We start from the raw sequence: 19,497 nt of genomic DNA, 5'->3' as shown, positions 1-19,497 counted from the left end.
CAGCCTTCTCTTCTCCAGGCTCAACAGCCCCAACATTCTCAGCCTGTCTCCATACGGAAGGTGCTCCAGTCCCCTGATCATCCTCGTGGCCCTCCTCTGCACTTGTTCCAACAGCTCCATGTCCTTTTTATGTTGAGGACACCAGAACTGCACACAATACTCCAAGTGAGGTCTCACGAGAATAGAGTAGAGGGGCAGAATCACCTCCTTCGACCTGCTGGTCACACTCCTTTTGATGCAGCCCAGGATACGGTTGGCTTTCTGGGCTGCGAGCGCACACTGAAGTCGGCTCACATCCATTTTCTCATCGACCAACACCCCTAAGTCCTTCTCTGCAGGGCTGCTCTGAATCTCTTCTCTGCCCAACCTGTAGCCGTGCCTGGGATTGCTCTGACCCAGGTGTAGGACCTTGTACTTGGCATGGTTAAACTTCATCAGGTTGGCATCAGCCCACCTCACAAGTGTATCAAGGTCCCTCTGGATGGCATCCCTTCCCTCCGGCGTATCAACTGAACCACACAGCTTGGTGTCATCGGCAAACTTGCTGAGGGCGCACTCAATCCCACTGTCCATGTCACCGACAAAGATGTTGAACAAGACCGATCCCAACACCGATCCCTGAGGGACACCACTCGTTACCGGTCTCCAGCCGGACATGGAGCCATTGATCACAACTCTTTGCGTGCGGCCATCCAGCCAGTTCTTTATCCACCGAGTGGTCCACCCATCAAATTGACGTCTCTCTAATTTAGAGACAAGGATGTCGTGTGGGACAGTGTCGAACGCTTTGCACAAGTCCAGGTAGATGACGTCAACTGCTCTGCCCCTGTCAATCAGTTTCGTAGACCCATCATAGAAGGCCACCAAATTGGTCAGGCAGGATTTCCCCTTAGTGAAGCCATGCTGGCTGTCATCAACCACCTCCTTGTTTTTCATGTGCCTTAGCATGTCTTCCAGGAGAATCTGCTCCAAGATTTTGCCAGGCACAGAGGTGAGACTGACTGGTCTGTAATTCCCCAGGTCATCCATTTTCTCCTTCTTGAAAATGGGGGTTATATTTCCCTTTTTCCAGTCGTTGGGAACTTCACCTGACTGCCATGATTTTTCAAATATGATGGACAGTGGCTTAGCAACTTCATTCGCCATCTCCTTCAGGACCCGCGGATGAATTTTGTCAGGTCCCATGGACTTGTGTACGTTTAGGTTTTTAAGATGGTCTCGAACCAGATCCTCTCCTACAGTGGGCCTGGGGTCTTCATTCTGGCAGTCCCTGCATCTGCCTTCCAAGACTTGGGTGGTGCGGTCAGAGATTTTGCCAGTGAAGACTGAGGCAAAGAAGTCATTAAGAACCTCAGCCTTCTCCAAATCCTGGGTAGCCAGTTCTCCAGATATCTTCCGAAGGGGGCCTACGTTTTCCCTAGTCTGTCTTTTTCTCGCTACGTACCTATAGAATCCCTTCCTTTTATCCTTAACATCCCTAGCCAAGTTCAATTCTAACTGGGCCTTAGCCTTCCTCACCTGGTCCCTAGCTTCCCGGACAACATCCCTGTATTCTTCCCAGGCCACCTGTCCCCGCTTCCACCTTCTATAAGCCTCTTTTTTCCTTTGAATTTTCCTGAGCAGCAACTTGTCCATCCAAGGAGGTCTCCTGGCCCTCCTGCTGCACTTCCTTCTAGTTGGGATGCAACACTCCTGAGCTTGGAGCAGGCGATCCTTGAATAACAACCAAGAGTCTTGGGCCCCCCTGCCCTCTAGGGCTGTGTCCCATGGAACCTTACTAAGCAGGTTCCTGAAGAGGCCAAAGTCTGCTCTCTTGAAGTCCAGGGCAGTGAGCTTGCTGCACGCTTTTCTCACTGTCCCGAGGATCTCGAATTTGACCATCTCGTGGTCACTGCAACCAAGGCTGCCTTGGAGCATCATGTTTCCAACCAGCCCTTCCCTGTTGGTGAGCACGAGGTCAAGCATGGCACCTCTCCTTGTTGGCTCCTCTATTACTTGCAGAAGGAAGTTGTCTTCCACACAATCGAGGAACCTGCTGGATTGCTTGTGCCCGGCCGTACCTTCACTCCAACAGATGTCAGGGTGGTTGAAGTCCCCCATGAGAACAAGGGCCTGTGAGCTTGAGGCTGTTCCTATCTGCCTATAGAGCACTTCATCCACAGATTCCTCTTGATCAGGCAGTCTATAACATATCCCCACAGTAATGTCCCCCATGGCTGCTCTCCCTTTAACCCTGACCCACAAACTCTCTGTCGACTGCTCACCCATTCCCAGACAGAGTTCCATACTTTCCAGCTTATCCCTAACATAAATAGCAACTCCCCCTCCCCGTTTTGCCGGGCCTGTCTTTTCTAAAGAGCCTGTAACCTTCCATTCCAACACTCCAGTCGTAGGAGCCATCCCACCATGTTTCTGTGATGCCTACTATATCATACTCCCGCAGTCGTGCACACATCTCTAATTCCTCTGGTTTGTTCCCCATGCTACAGTCATTTGTATAGAGGCATCTGAGCCGAGCTCCAAATGAAGCCGGCTCATTGGCTGGAGCGGCTGGAATATCTCTGCATCGCTCCGAGCATTTATTGTAGGTGCTGGCAACTGACTGGGTGTGATGGGATGGAACGACACCCCCCTCGCCCAACACATCTAGTTTAAAGAAACCTTGACCAGCCTGGCAAGCCTCCTACCAAAACCACTCCTCCTCTTCCTTGTCAGATCTGCTCTACCAGCCCCCAGTACACCTGGCCTGCTAACTTGGGTCCCATATTCAAAACACCCAAACCCCTGACTATGGCACCATCCTTTTAACCATTTATTTACTTGGTCAATCCTCCTAGCTTTTTTAAGGTCCTCCCCTGTATCCTGGAGAATTGATGAAAAGACAATCTGAGCTCCACAGCCCCTAACCACCTCTGCCAGGGCTCTGTAGTCCTTCTTTATGTTCTCCAGGCTACTTCTGTCAACATCACTAGCACCCACATGGATCACCAGAAGTGGGTAATAGTCTATGGGTCTCACTAGAGCAGGCAGCCTCTCTGCAGCATCCCTGATCCGTGCCCCAGGTAGGCAACACACCTCCCTCGAGACCGAGTCAGGCCGACAGATGAGTGCCTCTGTCCCTTTCAAAGTAGAGTCCCCTACCACTATGACCCGTCTCTTTTTCCTGGCAGCACCAGTAGTGATCTTCTTTACCGGCGCACCAGCCGGTTGTTTCTGGTGCGAGTGCCCTTCCTTCTTAGCCCCCTGCAGGACAGCAAAGCAGTTCTGGGTGGGCGCAACAGCTTTAGGAGGAAGCCCCTTGTTTTTAATTGTCCTCTTCCTCTTTTTTTTTGTTGTTTTTTGTTGTTACTATTTCCCAGCTTCCTGGGTTGACAGCCTCCTCCACTCCTTCATGAGCTTCAGGGGACGCCTGAAGCCCCTGCACAGTTTGGGCCTGGAGGAGGCAGTCCTGCTTCCTCTCAGCTTCCCTCCCTGGGACAGGTTTTTAACCAGTCAGAGCTGGTGCCGCCCCTCCTGGCTCCGCCCCCTGTGAGTCCCTGCTCGCGTCAGCTGAGCTGCCGGCTCCTGGGCAAGTCCTGCCGAGGACCTGAGGCTCCCTCGGTGGCTCTGGCTGCTCTGAGTAGAGGCTCCTGGACGCTGATCTCCTCCCTGCTCTGGTCTTGAAGGCGTCCTCTCTTGAGCTACTCATCTTAGCAATTGATCTTTTCATAACTTAAAAGACCTTTTATTCACCTTTATGTGGCATCATTTTGCTAAAGTTAGGTCTTTTCAGAGTGTGGCTTCTACAAGCATGTGATGGAAGTACTATTCATCAAATCATAGAATTGTAGAATAGTTAGGGTTGGAAAGGACCCTAAGATCATCCAGTTCCTGCCTCCGTGCCATGGGCAGGGACACCTCATACTAGACCATGTCACCCAAGGCTCCATCCAACCTGGCCTTCAACACTGCCAGGGATGGAGCATTCACAACTTCCTTGGGCAACCATTCCAGTGCCTCACCACCCTCACAGTAAAGAACTTCTTCCTTATATCCAATCTAAACTTCCCCTGTTTAAGTTCAAACCTGTTTAATTTTACTTTTTTGTCTCAAACCCATAAAATCAATTGCTGAACTTGAAAATTAAAATCATCCATGTTTCTAAAGTTTAGTAAAAACCACTAGGTAGCTCCTTATTAAACTGCACTTTCTGCTTTGTCTGAGTAACAGTTGCATTAGGGGATTTTCTCAGTATTCTTCTTCTTATTTTTAAATAATTCACACCTTTTTGGAGATCAAATATACTGCATCTCTCTTTTCCATCATAAAGGACTGTACGAGCAGCTTAAATTTGTGTCCCTCAAGGAGCTGCTAGTCTGTCTCTATGGCTGCATTCTTTTGATGGCTTTCCTTTGAATTCACAAATGCAAGGCTCGTCTCCAGAATAGGCTTATAGCTGGAAATACACACAAGCAGGCACCAGATCCTGTGGTTAAAAACAACCACTATGAACACAGAGGAGAAGAATTAAGAATCGCCTGAAGAGGCTGTGGAATATTAAGCACAGCAAAGTTATTTACGATTTAGGAAAACTGTGCAGATATGTTTGTGTTACAGATTTACTCTATGCTAATGCAAATCCCTGCACAGTTCACTCTAATTTATTTCACTGCAAACACTGAAAGAATTTTTGATGTTTTAAAAGGTTTTGTATTCACCTTTGTTAGCACATGTCAGGCAAAGAAAACGAGATGAGGTTTGGCATGTGCCAAACTCTTCATGGAACTGTTGTTTCCACGCAGAAGGACAGTGGAATAATGACCATTATAACAAGATGGTTTCTTTTAAAATTGCCTTACTAGTTTTGAAAACACTTCAGAAGCAACATAAAATCTTACCCTGCTTAACAGTCTGCAGACTTATGTGCCACTTTAAATCTCAAAAATCCAGAAGAAATGCTTTGCCAGTTTATTTGTCCAGAGCACAAGAATGAATTTCACTGCGTGTAAGGATTGTTTAATTGCTAGCAGTAGCTGTTTACACCAACAATACATCCAGTGATCAATTCATAGGATTCCTAAGGGAAGACTAAGCCACATAAAGGTCTCAAAGATGCAAGCCAAGGTGCAGAGTGCACTGTAAAATATTTAGTGAATACTAAAGTAAGCCACAGAGAGCTAGAGAAGGACCCAAGGGCAGGGAAGAATACATTAGCTGCCTCAAAAAAATATAATGCTTTGAACCAGGAGATAGGTATTTTAGAGGGGATTAAAGGCTATCTGCTCCCACTGAACACATAAACACAGAATTGCAATAACATGTGAGAATGTGTATCACAGGGGGCAGAAAAATTCACATTATCCGAAGTAACATTTAATTAACTTTGCAATTTAAAGAAAGCATTACTTCAGCTGTGAATCATAAATATAACTGTGCTAATCAAAAGCTTATGCACAAATTTCTGTGTCAAAGTAAAATTTATCCTTCTCAAAAAACAAATGTTAATTGACAGACTTTTAGCGGATTATTTTAATTAAGCACTGCTAGAACTTCTCCATTTTGTACTCACTGCATTGAATGTTAATTTGATGTATTTACTTGTACAGCTTTCAAACTATGGACTTTCACTTCTAATAAAAGTTTCACAAAATTCTTTAAATGAGTCATACACTGTACAGCTGTTACCTCTCCAAACTAATCTTAATTTGTGTATTACATAAACCAGTCAAGTTCTAGTTTTTCTGTCTTGTTAACACATGATATGTTCTCAGAAACTTGTGTTTGTCTTTCACTGCTTCAAGAAACCCTTACAATTTTATTGTTCATGGTACTTCCATGCTTTGATGAAAAGTGCCACAGATTTTTTCATCCAAAGATGAAAAGATGTCTGCACTTACTGTGATGTATTAAAAGTAATAATATGATTTTAAAATTATTTCCAATGGTTTCTCTTAAATAAGTGGCTAATTTCTCTTGCCTTTCAGCTTCTTCTATCCACATAGGTTTGAAGAGAGGGAAGCTATTTGAATAGTGAAGTGTGCTTATCCCCTGGTGAAAGCTCTGCCTGGTGATGTGAGCCTGAAGCAGTAGCCTCCTTTCTTTTCAAATGAACACAGTTTTCATTCATATACGTATACTCCACTAACTTTTTTGGTTTACAGTATTTTGTTAGTACGCCTGTATTTTAGTGGTAAGAATTTTGTGATAACAACCCCATGCAAATCTGCAGGCTTGGGGAAGTGTGGCTGGTGGCAGCTGGAGTATGATCCATGGTTGCAGAGGTTCTTGTTTTACTGACAGTTAAATGTGCAAGCAGAGACATATAGTCCTTGCTAGCAAGGTTACCGTGTAAGGCAGACCAAAGAAGTCTGATGAGTGAGCACGTATGGAGCATTAACAGCTTTCACACCAGCTATCCAGCTGGCCTGTGAGCACCTTTGGCATCACCAAAAAGTGCGTTTTCAGGAATACAATAAGATGATAAAAAAATATTTATGGGAAAGTAATTCCTTGTTTGAAGGATGTAGGAGAAAGAACAAATGTGGCTCTTGAAAGATACATCTGGTAGTTTTAAGGCAGTACCAGAGCTTGTGTTTGAGCAGCAGCTGGCAAACTGATATTTTCAAGTTAGTTCAGGATATGGTTCAGAAACTTTCTGAAAAGTGAGCAACATGCTAGCTTATGTTTTTTCCAGCCAAGTAGCTATCTGATCACTTAAAACCCCATGGCTTTACAAATGCATACGCATTTCCATTGCCAAGAAAGTCAGCAGGTAGTTTCCTTCGCATGCTGATTATTAGGATTTTGACTGTTTCAGTTTTCATTATAGTATTAATAATTTAATCAAGTGTTTTGTATTAATAATGTCAATTACAAATTTCTCCTTTGCTGTGGATTGATCTGTTTATTATTGGCCACCTAACATTTATATGCATATCATTGTAGGAAGGAAGGGCTGTAAATAAGAATTTCTATCCATCTAATTACTTTAATTGATCTGTGCTGAAATAGTTGACCTTTGGTACTTGGTTCTGTCTTCACATTCAGAATTGACAGCTCACTCTGATGATCATCAGCCATGGGGAAAATAAGTTAAGATTTCAATTAAAAGCATGCAGCATAGGCTAATCTATGGATCTCACATTAGTAACACTCCATACTTTTTGTGCTAGAGAATACATGTCACGTCTGAGCTGGAAAATATTGCATGAAAACTACCTGATGAAGTAGGACAATGAAGCATATCTAAAAATTGACAAACAAAAACCACTTAAGTCTTAAGGCACTTCTTCATATACGCCTACAAATTGCACCTAGTAAACAGCACTTCAGGCAAAAGATCATGAAATACGCAGAAATTAATTTCTACATTCTCTTTCTTGGGTGTCATGAGAGTAGTGATGCCCTCAGCTACCAATTCCGTCTTCTCTAAGTGTTATTCTTTCAGACAAAGCTGACCTAAACCTCCTTTTTATTAGACAAACAGGCATAAGAATTCCACACATTGGTAAAGTCTCAGACACCTTTGTGATCTTAAAGAGTGCAAAAAAAGAAGTAATAAATATTCAGCTAGATGGAATATGCTGAATTATAAAGTTTTTTTTATATTATTTGGAGTTAAATTTTCCTTCAGTAAGTTAATGAGAAGAGTTTTCAAAGAGTTTTATGGTTTTTATATCTGAAAAGCACTTTTTATTACTTGACTTCAGTGAATTGGATAAAGGTGCAAGGCACTTACTGGACATAATCACTGTGTTTGAAGACTATGCTATGGCAGAAACATACCTTAACTAGTAGTAATTTGTGTATTATATTAGCATGTTTTGAAACAGAAAGTATTAAGTATTTTGTAGAAAATTATGATAATAACTTCAAAACACTTTTATCACTATAAAATTGCTTTGGACAAATGTTCTTCCATAATTGAAATATGTTATTACATTTACTATTTTTGTTACTGCATTTGTAAGCATTCTGTAGCTGAAAGTATTCTATTTTCAAGTATATTTTGCTTGATCTGGTGAATGTTACATGTTGGATGCAAAGTGGGAATAATTGGCCGTATATTGAGTCATCTATTTTCTGCATTATGAGTATGAAGTGGAAGTAAGATAGAAAATAGATTGTTTTTTCACTAGGAAGGGAGGCAAGGACTAACTCTACAAAAGCATCTTTATCTTATTCAAAATAATTCCTCATAAAAATTCATGACACTTAAATTACCTCTAACAGTATAATATACCAGAGATGCTGATTCATTTGCTATTAGCTGCTGGAAATATTCTTTACAATCTTTCAGTCAAAGCTTTAAGTCTTCAAAGCACTTTGCCTTTGTTACTTTAAAGGAAAACAAAATATATCTCTATTTTTTAATTCATATCTATCCATAGGAGTCTATATTCTGAAATTTGATGCCTTGAAGGAGCAGATTTCTAAGAGAAAACCAAATTCTGTAAAGTCAGTAGCTATTTTTTTTTTAGGTTTTCAAATTAAATTATTGTGAATCTTCCTTGAACACTGAGCTACTGAAAACTTCAACAGAACAATTTTTTTTGATTGAAGGTTTACTTATTTTGGCCAAAATATTTTTTCCCCCCAGGAAAGACCATCTTATATAGGTTATTTTTCTTCCTTTCCCATACTGTCAAATCTGTGGAGAAAAAGGTTGATGAAAACTGTATGTTCCTTGAGAAATTCTAGCTTCTAAATCATCCCCCACTGCTGCTTTGGAAAACAGTTCAAATCTCTGGATCCTCACTCCTCCACAGAACAACTGGACATTTTGAGCAGAAAGCACACAACTGAAGCTTGAATGATGTATGGTGAAAAAACTAAGACAATGGACATCTGAACAAGTTGAAATATTGACATTTTGTCTACTCACCTTATTTTCCTCTTAAAGTCCGTGGCAAAAAGTAGGCACTCATTGAGCATGTCCATCACATTATATGCCATGTTCCTCTTCCTTTTCACTACCTGTAAAGTGAACCCAGGCTCACTAGCTCATATGTAGACATCCAGACTCCAGATGTTTAAAATGAGGTTCCCAGTGAAGTTTTCAAGTGTTTTAATTATTTTAGTTTGGCATTGATCATTTTCTGAATATGTTGTTGCATTGACTTTTATTTGAGTAATAGTTGGGACATAATAGCATCTTTAAAATGAAATCTCTGATGCATAAACTAAACCACACAGATCGGGAGGTGTGCAGATGTACTAACCAGTTTTCATAAAAATCTGCTGACTTCCACTTTTTTCTTTATTTTTGTTAAGTTTGGTTTTAAAAGGTTTGGTGGTTGTTTTGTTTTGGTTTGGTTTGGTTTTTTTCCCAATTTAATCTCATTTCATCAGGAAAACATAATTTGTTGACATTTTCCTGTGTTTTAGTAGTAATCCTAGTTCTCATAAGAAGATGCCCTGGATGGACACATTCTCAACTGTTTCCTACTGTTCTAGTGTCTCTCTGAAGTGATTGCCAGGCTATATGTCATTGAGCATTCTAAAATGGAACAGATGTGCATGCACAGAACAGAGCAAAAAATGTATTTCTGTTTAAAAAATTGAGGAGCAACAGTGATACAATCCACTTCACAGAATGAAGGCACATATTTTCGTAAGCGTAGAAGAACACTTCCACTGAAACATTATAATTAAAAGTTACAATGGAAGAAAAAAGGGTTAGCATTCTTAGTGACATGTGACATTTGATTAAACATGCTAGCTAGCAAAAATACACAAATGAAGGTCACATTTGCAAGTATTATAAGAGACTACATTTTAATTAGATAGATGAGAAATGTCAATGAGTTAGTAACTGACCAGGAGTTGCTGGAAAAAAAAAGAATGAAGAAAAACAAAACAACACCCCAAGAGTCAGAATACTTTATTCTCCATAGATTTCAAACACTACAAAGACAGTTTTCAAAGAAGGTTTGGGGATGGATTCAGTGAATTTGCGTTGTATCATTCCCTGTTTGAAGAAAGAATGTATTTTTGTCAAATTGCATAGTACCATTATTGGAGCTATGTTGATATACGTTGTGACTTTTGAAAAATATCTGCCAGATAAAATATAACAGATAGCATGTGTGCCTTATATTTGTACCCACAGGCTATACCTAAGTATTATGTATATATTGCATATACCATCCTTTGGGAAAGGATCCCATTTCTGTCACAGTCAGCTTAGCTTTCTCACAGCACGCATGAAATGAAGTTGAATTTAACCTGACATAGCTATTATAAATTATAGGAGTAGGCTTCTTTCAAATGATCTTGAAATTAATATTTTTGAGGTTTTTTTTCTAAAAGAACATAACCTCAGTAATCAGTAGAAGAGTTTCTCTATTACCTGTGGCACTGTTTTTTCTCATTGTGTTGAATCTGACCAAGGCTGAGGAGCGGTGTGTGGTGGAAATGAATAATTTAATAAATGAATAATTTAATCAGCTGACACAGATTCATGAAAAAGTTACCCAAAATACTTAAAATCAGAGTTTGCTGTTGAAAATCACATTTAAGAAAATGTTCACTTGGAAAAAAAAAAAAATACAGTCTATCTTAAAACTGTCATACTGTTGTTAAAATGACTGTAAATCTGGAAGTTCTAGTGCAAAGAACTGTGAAGGCTAATCCAAGGTGCTAATTTTATTGTGGCTGGTTTCTAGTTGCTTAATAACTTTAACATTCAGGCCTATGTATTCCTTATCTGTGTCTGCTTGTAGCTGAGAAACTTCGGGTGTTTTATCCCAAATACTTAAATTATTTCTAAGAATAAGTTTAGGGAAAATATAATTTCATTGACAAGCCAAAGTGCAGCAGAGTTCTGGAGCTATCCATAGCTCTTTGATGGGATTTCTCAAAGATTTTAGGGGTAGATTGGTAAAGCTAAAAAAATGCATTAGAGAGCAACAGCTACTATCCAGCAGTTTAACTATGTACTTAAATAAAGGAAATATTCTCAAAATTAAGTCTCTAAAGTCTAATCCAAACCAAATTAAAGGAATAATTTTATTGTAAATAGTACTCCAATAAAAAAATACATTCTAATTAAGCCATTGCAACGAGGCAGTTAAGAAGCCTAAATCTCTGGAGGCAAATGTTTGGATTAGGAAGTAGGTTTTGTTTTCAGGTAAGCATGATTTCTGCTTTAGTTGTCAGTAATGATCACAGGCTACAGGCTTTCAGTAAACCACAAAATATTTGCTTATGTATAATTTATTAACTATTTCCAGTTGTCTTATAAGAGAAACTTTAGTCAGATAGTTCCCCCATGAGCATGACAGGAACCAGAGTCAGGGTGAAATTTCACATAGATCACTAATCCCAGCTAAACAACAGGTATACCATTAAAGGTCAGAAATCAGCTTGGGTAATACTGCCATGACTGCAGGACCTTTTCACCATATAAGGTGACTTTTGTATCCTTCCCTTCTTTTTCTTCCCATCTGATGTACTTTATCGTCTGTGCCACCTGAGATCATGTTCATTCTTTTGTTCTTTCAAACCCTGGATTTACCTCTGCGGGCCAAGCGTTCTCCATTCAACTGGATAACAAAGAATTTTAGAACATTTTTTTTCAAGTGGGAGAAGAATTACAATCTCCTTGACTTGATGAGGCAGCACACAGCAAGTTCATTTCACCAAGCTGCCTACACATACTGTTTCAGCGAAAAGAAGTTGTCAAAACTATTTTGGGGTTTTTGAATCCTATTTACTGGAGTAGCTTACTGTGTTACGTATCAAAGAAACTGGAGAGTCATAGCCTAAAAATGAGAAATATTACATTAGCAAAAACTGCAATTTGATTCAAACTTCTGCAGAAAGGGAGGCTGCATGTCACTGGAGGTTTCAGTGTGGCTTCTATTTAGTTTTGTCAAGCAACACGGTGTGTTGTTAAAATTTAGGTAGCTTGGAGGGAGTCTTGCCATTGTATTTTCTCCTTTTTCCAATACCACATAGTGCTTAGCCCTTCCCATCTGTCTGGCTCTCGCACCTCCTCAAACCTCTTTCCCCTCCAGCTGCGTTCCTCACCCTGGAGTCTGTTCCAGGCGCTCACCCTAATGACGTAAGGTCTGATCTCAAGCTAATTAGGTTAGGAACACTTGTTAGTTTAAGCTTACTAGGAACTGTAGTATGTCTCATCTCATAAATTGGCATGCCCTTCCAATTAAAAACACTAAAAAGTATTGCATAGTAAAATTTTGGAAGGATTAATGTTTATTTTGCTCTCCCATGTGTGTATTATCTACAGTTTGGCCTGGTGGTGTATGAATTAAGTGTAATGGAGGATTTAATTTTTGATGTGTTTATAATTACTTTTTGTTTCTCTTCTGGGCAGCAGGGAGGAAGGCGTCTGTTTTGTCTTAACTTGTTTGCTGGGTGAGATATTTGGTAGAAGGATGTTCCTCTCCTGTGAGCAAGATCATCTAAGAGACTTTTACAGAAGGAGGTGGAGATAGCAGAGAATGAGAGACACAGCAAGGAGAAGAGCTAAGTGGCAGACTCCCTAGAGGAGCAGGGGCCTGGCTGCATTTTGTCCTCAGTTTGAATGAAATGAAAACTTTTCAGAAATGAAAAGTTTAGTTGTTGAAACAAAGGAAAAATTATCATATAATATGCTTATGTAGAAACATGCAGAGTTGTGTGCTTGTTCCACCCACCTTCCAAGATGACAATACAGGGAGATAGGAACATAGAAACTATATTAAATGGTCTATCTAGTAATCAGGATTATACATGTTAAATTTCTGATTGCTGATCTCCATTTCTTTGCAAAAGAAACAATATAAGGCTCAGACAATCTAGCTTGGATAAGAAGTCTTTCTGCATACCCAGCAAGGTAGAGTGTTTTGTAATTTTTCCAATGAAATAATAATAATTATTTGCATCTTCACAAGCTAGACTAGCTGATGTACACAGGGACATCGCCTGAGGAACTATATTCTGTTGTTAACAAGTGGACTACGTAGTTTAAAAGTTCTTGAGATATTAGAGTTTTAGTACTGATACATGTATGGCACATAGTGTATTTAACAACCTAATAATACCATATTTCAGTCACACAAAGTATTTATCATTTGCTGAAAAAGTACTGACATAAAGTTCTCCCATGTCCATGTCCTTTGCCATAGGGCAAATAGCACAGAGCTAAAATACCATGCTGAAAATAAGAAAGTGCCTGTATCTGCAGAAAATACTCAAGGAACAATACATTCATTATATCTGTGATTGCAATCATGTTTCCTTTGGAAATCCTTTAAGGTTTATTATGCTTTGTTGTAAAGTTTGGACCAAAGGCAAGTCTGGTTTGTTGTTTGTTTTTTTTTTTTAATTATAAAGCAAAATTTATTCCACTGTGTATTTCTTCTATGTCTGTCTGTGCACTGGAGGAATGTCCTCCCAACAGCAGTCACCATTGCTCCCACTTGAAAAAAAAAAAGAAACAAAAAAAGCTCCAAACAGAACAACATAGAAATGGATCCTGTAAACCAGAGTATGTATCACTGTTAGAATTGCACAGGAATAGTTCTGTAACACCACGCTTTTTAATTTAGTGTTTCCTTTCTGCTTGCTTATCCATGTCATGTGGATTACAGGTCATTTGTTCACCTTGGGTTAGAAGCAGAAGGATATGTGTTTAATTAAAAGAGAGAGCTGTTGTGGTGTTTTTTCAAAGCAAGAGTCCTTTGCATGTTGTCCTGCATCCTTGTTACCAGCTGCAAGCTGGCTGCATCCCAGCTCCATGTGAGAAAAAAAAGACTGTGTCCCAGTCTGCCTATTTCCAAATTTTCCTGTAGTATTTCCATGGAGGGTATCAGCAATACCATATTGGTATTATTGATATCAGAGGGTCTGAGCTGTAAGGATGTGAGGAGCATTACAGTGCCCAACGAATCAGCTTTCCTGCCACTGGGGTTGCTTCATTCACCACCAAACATTTCTATCCTCTGATGTAGACTGTGTTAGAGAGAGTCTTATCCCTTTCCTGTATCCATATTCCCCAGGGAATGTCTTCCTGTTCTGTTCACAAAGATGTCTGTTCTGCACTAAGTATTTAGTGTGCTAAGTAAAACTTGTATTTAAATCCAAATTTTAAATGAGATATAGCATCATCAAAAATCTGTGTATTTAGAGTTTACAGAGATGAAAACAGTAATTTTGAAATAAGTCATCTGCTTTTGCTGAATTCCAGCCTCTTCTGAAAGGTACGAGAGGTGATGTGAAGGATAGATGGTGGCTGGGCAGACACTTTTACTAGTGACTTAGGGTCATAAAAATAGAACTAAGATTGAAAACTCATATTGCCATAGGTAACAAATATAATCAGCCTGATTTTTATATTGTGTTGAAACTGCAGGGGAATTTTCTGTCTTGGAGCTCTATGCTGTTACCCAGTTCTGTTTAGAAGCTGAGTCCCTCATGGAGTCTGGGGTGACTCTGACACTTCTTTTACAAATAGAATTTTTCTTCTGCATAGCTAAACATTCTTTTGAAAAGCGATAGATTTTATCTTTATTCAGTGTTCACTTCGGGGATTTTTTTTCAGAATATTCAGAAGCTGTTCCTGGTCTGCCCACTTCATATGCTGCTATACTAAGACTCAAATCTGGTAGTTCATCTTTGCCCTCATTTAATTCAAAGAACAGACCACGATTAAGCAGTCCTTCAATAGGAAGTGTATCTTCACCAGCCTGGAGAGGAGCTGCACAACATTATCACTCCCCAACAAATCTCTACCACTTTTCAGAGGCCTTCAAACATGGTGGTAAGTCTAGTTTCCCTCTCTGAATCTTTGAAACATTTTCCAAAAGCAGAAAGAACATTTTTATCAGCTTACTTCAGTAATTTTCAGACATAATTTCTCTTTAGATTCTTCAGATTAGCCTTAAAGTCACAAGTTAAAACTTTCTTAAAGATTCTTATGCAGAAGAGTTTTATATAGGTTTTGCTACATGAAAATAGTAAACCAGTAGTTTGAAATTCCATGACAGCACAGTTTCATCTAGTAAAATGTAGGTCCCTTTTTTAAACAATTTTTTTTTCCTTGGAATTTTTCTTATTCTGTCATGGATGATAGTAATGTAAATTAACTATGAATAATAAATTTTATAAGACTACTTTTAATTACCTGCTCTGTGATTTCAACTGGGTCATGCATGCACACATGTGCATGCATGGATAGACATACCATTGTGTTATGGTGTCATTTATCTTTAGATGAAGTAATTCATAGTAACAATACACCTTTTCTCATATCTGGTTACAGTTAAAGAAACCACATTTCTGATACCTGCATCTTTAGTGATAATTTTTATGTGAATTTTGTACAAAGAAAGGTAGAAAGAAAAAGAAAATAAAAAGACGAGAGTAGGAGAGGGTGAAAGAAAGAGGTTAGAGGATATTTAAACAAGAATAGTCTGAGGAAGTAACAGAGGAAAGACTGGTGATTAATACCTCAGAGATCAACAGCATTCATGCAGTATAATGTCTGTGATTACAGGATTACTGCTTCTCTCATTAAAGTCTGTTTTCGTTTTTTCCCTGGAAGCTACCTTGCATGTATTGGAAGCTAATGGTGTATGCATGTGGTTTTTTGAACAGAAACAAACTATTTGAATAATGTAAGCAGATAAATTCTGTTTGACAGAATTTCTGGAACAAGAGCAGGTTTATACATGTGTCCTTCCTTTGCAATATTCTTTGTAAGCAGTGACTAAACTCAGTTATTGCCCATGCACCAGACACTGATAAGTCCTCCCAGCCAACCTGATCTGTGCAGGTGAAAATCAAAGATAGATTAGAACCAGAGTGTATTACCCTGGTCTTCAACACCACAAACATCCAGAAACTGAAGGAGGAGAAATCAGTAGCTGCAAGGCAAAAAAAGAGTACAGACTTTATAAATAATATAGTACAAGCTGGAACTATAAAGCATCTTCTCATTGAGTAACTCTGTTTTTTCCGTCATGTTTTCTTGGAAAAAAAAAAAAAAACCACCAAAACCCAACAAAACAACAGCTGGCATAAAGACAGCTTAGCACTTTTAAATTTCATATGAAATTTGACTGTTATGCTTAAATACTTACTTTGAGAGGACTCAGAAAACTTTATGCCCATCTCACTCTAAGAAAATTGGATATGGAATAGGGATCCTCAAGATGCACATTCCATCACCTCAATCCTTGGCGTTTTTAGGCAGTACACTAAGATTATACCTGATACAGGTCAGCAGTCATGAGTCTTCTCAAAACATAGAGGTCACATTCCACCTCTGCAGTTTAGCTGCTTCTATTTTGCAGCAGGTAGTGAAGAAACTAACTGGAGACAAAATCTGAAATGGGCCATTAACTCGTAAACCCCAGTGACCAGAGTGCATGACTTAGAAGAGAGGGACTTCAACTCTTTCTTCCATGAACTGCATAAAACTGTCTCAGGAGACTTACAGGTCTGTGTAGACAGTTGTAGAAACAGATAAATCTAAGACACTTGAGTAATATTTTAAAAGCCCTTGATTATCTGAAACACCTGCATGGCACAAGCACAAGTATGAAACAGAACGTAATGACCAGTATATTTCTGGTGTGGTAGGACTGAGGCCTCCATGGTAGGATAATCTGCATCATCCAAGAGGGCAAGAACACATCTGCTATGGGAGCTGAATGCAGGTGATTTTCAAAACCTTTCTCAATTCTGTTAATAACTTTGAGATAATGTCTTTGATATGTAGAAGGGTAAGTAAGTTCACGATCTCAATCACCTGGCACTCCACTTACTTAAATTAGTAAATTCCTTGGGTTTAATTTGGCCTTAAGGCTTTTTTTTTTTTTTTTTTTTTCAGTTTATAAAGCTCCTGTTTGTATGATATTCTGGTTAGCTTCCTACAACTGGTATATGATAAGTGGTAGGGTTAAGTGGTTGTGTCTATTAGCCAAGGCCTAGTAAATGAGAAAGTTCTACATCACCCTGTGATCATGTGCAGTCATAAGGTCACCACTGCTACAAGTGAGAGGATATTAACAGGAGAGGGGGAAACATAATTTATATTGAGAACTTGAATAATTCAAACCTCTAATAAATGGTATATGCTCAGGAGACATGTTTGCCATGAGAAAAAAAACCCAAGCTGCCTAAGTATACAGGTTCACAAGTGACTTCTCAACTAATTTCCCAGAAAACATGCTCAGAGGCCTGATATAGCTTCTGAGAAAGGTCCTTTTATACTGACTTCATGCCATCTAATTTGCACTGTCAATGCAGCATGTTTTTAATGATTTCTAAAATTAAAAGAACTATGCTATAGGTCATTACTGAATTTAAACTGTATGGAATTATGTAGCGTAAACATGCAGTTAAGGCAATACAGTCCTCTTCAAGCTATGTATCATCTTGTAAAGTCATGACTAAAAGATGTGCATAGGAAGTGTGAATTATTCATGAAATACTCTTGAAGAATCATAAAACTGAGAACTCTTATACTTTCTTACTCTTCAAAAAACTTTTGGAAATGCCACAGTAAAGATAATTGAACTTAACCTTGAATAAAGACTTTTTATCCTTCTATCTTTGGTTTGATATCTTTTAAAAGGGAATAACAAACAGGGTCCAATTCACGACTGAAAGTATTTGAATCAATGACCCTCAAATTTGTGGAAGATCTGAATCCAATTTTTATTGAATGAGAATTTCTGATTCTCCACCATCTACTAGATTCAGCACTTATCAGTTTGAATTAAAGTCACAAACTACTAAAAATTATTTTATTGCTACAGAATATGGGGTAATATTGATTAATGTGGCATGCAGTTCAGATAATATAAACTAAGTTTAGAAGAGATATGTTTGTTTCAGGCCACAGAACAGAGAAGGCATTTTCAAGCAACGGGAAAAAAACAATTTGTCTTATCTTGCCTAATAAGCAAATAAACATATCTGCTTCAGAAAAGATAAAGTTGAAAAATTATGAAAATAATTTTATCTCTTTTGCAGTGTAAATTCAATCATTCATGTACTGTATGCTGTGCCAGCATGCATCATACTAGGATCAATGTACATACCTCAAGGCATGTGTATCTGCTGGAATTTACTTGTTGAAAGGAAAGTGTCCTAAGTTTATTATTTATTACTTAATATATTTATTAAGTTAATGGAAACATAGTTTTAAGATTAAATATATTCTAAAAATTCATTTTTTATAAATATACGTATTTACATATGTATGTGTATCTGCTTCTATCTGTGCAAAATAATTACTGTTTGTAGCCACCTTTGTTAATCTTAAAATCTGTTACACACATCTGTAAACATTAGAACATATTTTGCTGTGATAAATAAGTGGGCTTTTTTTTCGTTATATTAATGGAAATTTTCTATTTTGACAGATTATAGAGATATTAAAATGGATAGTCATTCTTTATTTCTTAGGTAGGTGTTAAGTGAAAGCTTATATTGTGGAACCTGCTTGTAAAATCAATATTAGTACTGAAGTCAATATATTTTCTCAGTGTTTAAGCTGAAAAAAAAGGGGTTTCTAGTTTTTAATTGAAGAAAACAGTATGTTTTCTTTGAATGCAAGATATTAACTATATATATAAAATATTTTCTGAATAGTCTTAACATGTTAAACTGTTTGTTTCCATGGTAACAGAAGTTAATCAGAAGACCCTTTACAGTCATCACCTCAAGAGCATAAAACAAGCACAAACTGTAAATAAATCAAGAAAGAAACACATTCAAAAACTTTTTTTATAATGAGTAGCACTAAATCGTGATCCACTTTTACCAAAATGTGTCTTTCACTCTGTAGAAACAATTTGAAATTAAACAACTTTCTTTAATTTTAAGAAATTCTGGTGATTTTGATGTTTTGACAGCATATATCACCTTATCAGCAACTCCTAAAGCTTTCTTAATGTATCCTGAATGTGTTAATACCCAGGACTGATAGATCATTGGGATATTGTTTTGTCCATGATATGTCAAGTTGGTGCCTCTCTGGGTAGGTCTGTATGCAGAATCCAGCGTGTACTTTCATGATCTGTTTGTCTCCCTTCATTTTAAGCTGCTTTAGAAGCCCTACCATTTTACAGCATCTTGTAGCTTTTCTTTAGAAAATGCTTCCATCTCCATGAGTTCAACAAGCCTTTGACAAATGGGGAAAAAAAAAAAAAGTAGGGAGATAAGAAAACATTGTCTTCCCAGTCCTGTGACAACCTGTCTGTTTAAATTTTGCTCAGTTGCTCTGCTTTCAAAGGAGAACTGCCATCACCCTTTTTTCCAACTGCCATTTGGACAGATTTTGTCATTATGTCAGAATAACAGCTGAAAACAAATGGTTTGTCTGAAGATCTCTCTAGTCCACCTTCAGAGGGATAAGCAAAGCCATCCACCAGTATCACCAGCAGTAAAAACGTGCTTCTAAAGAGACATGAGCACATGAAGGGGGAACACTTGAAGGATTATCTCCTTACCCCATATTCACATACTGCCTGAGCATATCCCCATATCCCCTCAGATACC

At 38.6% G+C, this 19,497-nt stretch overlaps 1 protein-coding gene across 2 annotated transcripts in view; it reads left to right on the top strand.

Annotated features, from left to right (window-relative positions):
• CNTN5 (contactin 5) overlaps positions 1-19,497 on the top strand; it is a gene marked incomplete at both ends in the record, with an annotated part of 355,379 nt that overhangs the window by 84,773 nt on the left and 251,109 nt on the right. The window contains one exon of one of the 2 annotated variants that reach the window (XM_080614311.1): positions 14,528-14,746. The exons of the other annotated variant lie outside the window; for it this stretch is intronic. Coding sequence (XP_080470437.1) covers positions 14,528-14,746 — 219 coding nt within the window. The remainder of the gene's footprint in view (positions 1-14,527; positions 14,747-19,497) is intronic. 2 annotated transcript variants of the gene reach the window in all.

The sequence above is a fragment of the Psittacula echo genome (genome assembly GCF_963264785.1).
Source record: "Psittacula echo genome assembly, chromosome: 3".
Taxonomy (NCBI): domain Eukaryota; kingdom Metazoa; phylum Chordata; class Aves; order Psittaciformes; family Psittacidae; genus Psittacula; species Psittacula echo.
The sequence above is the reverse complement of the archived record's forward strand: the minus strand, read 5'-3'. Positions and strand labels throughout refer to the sequence as shown.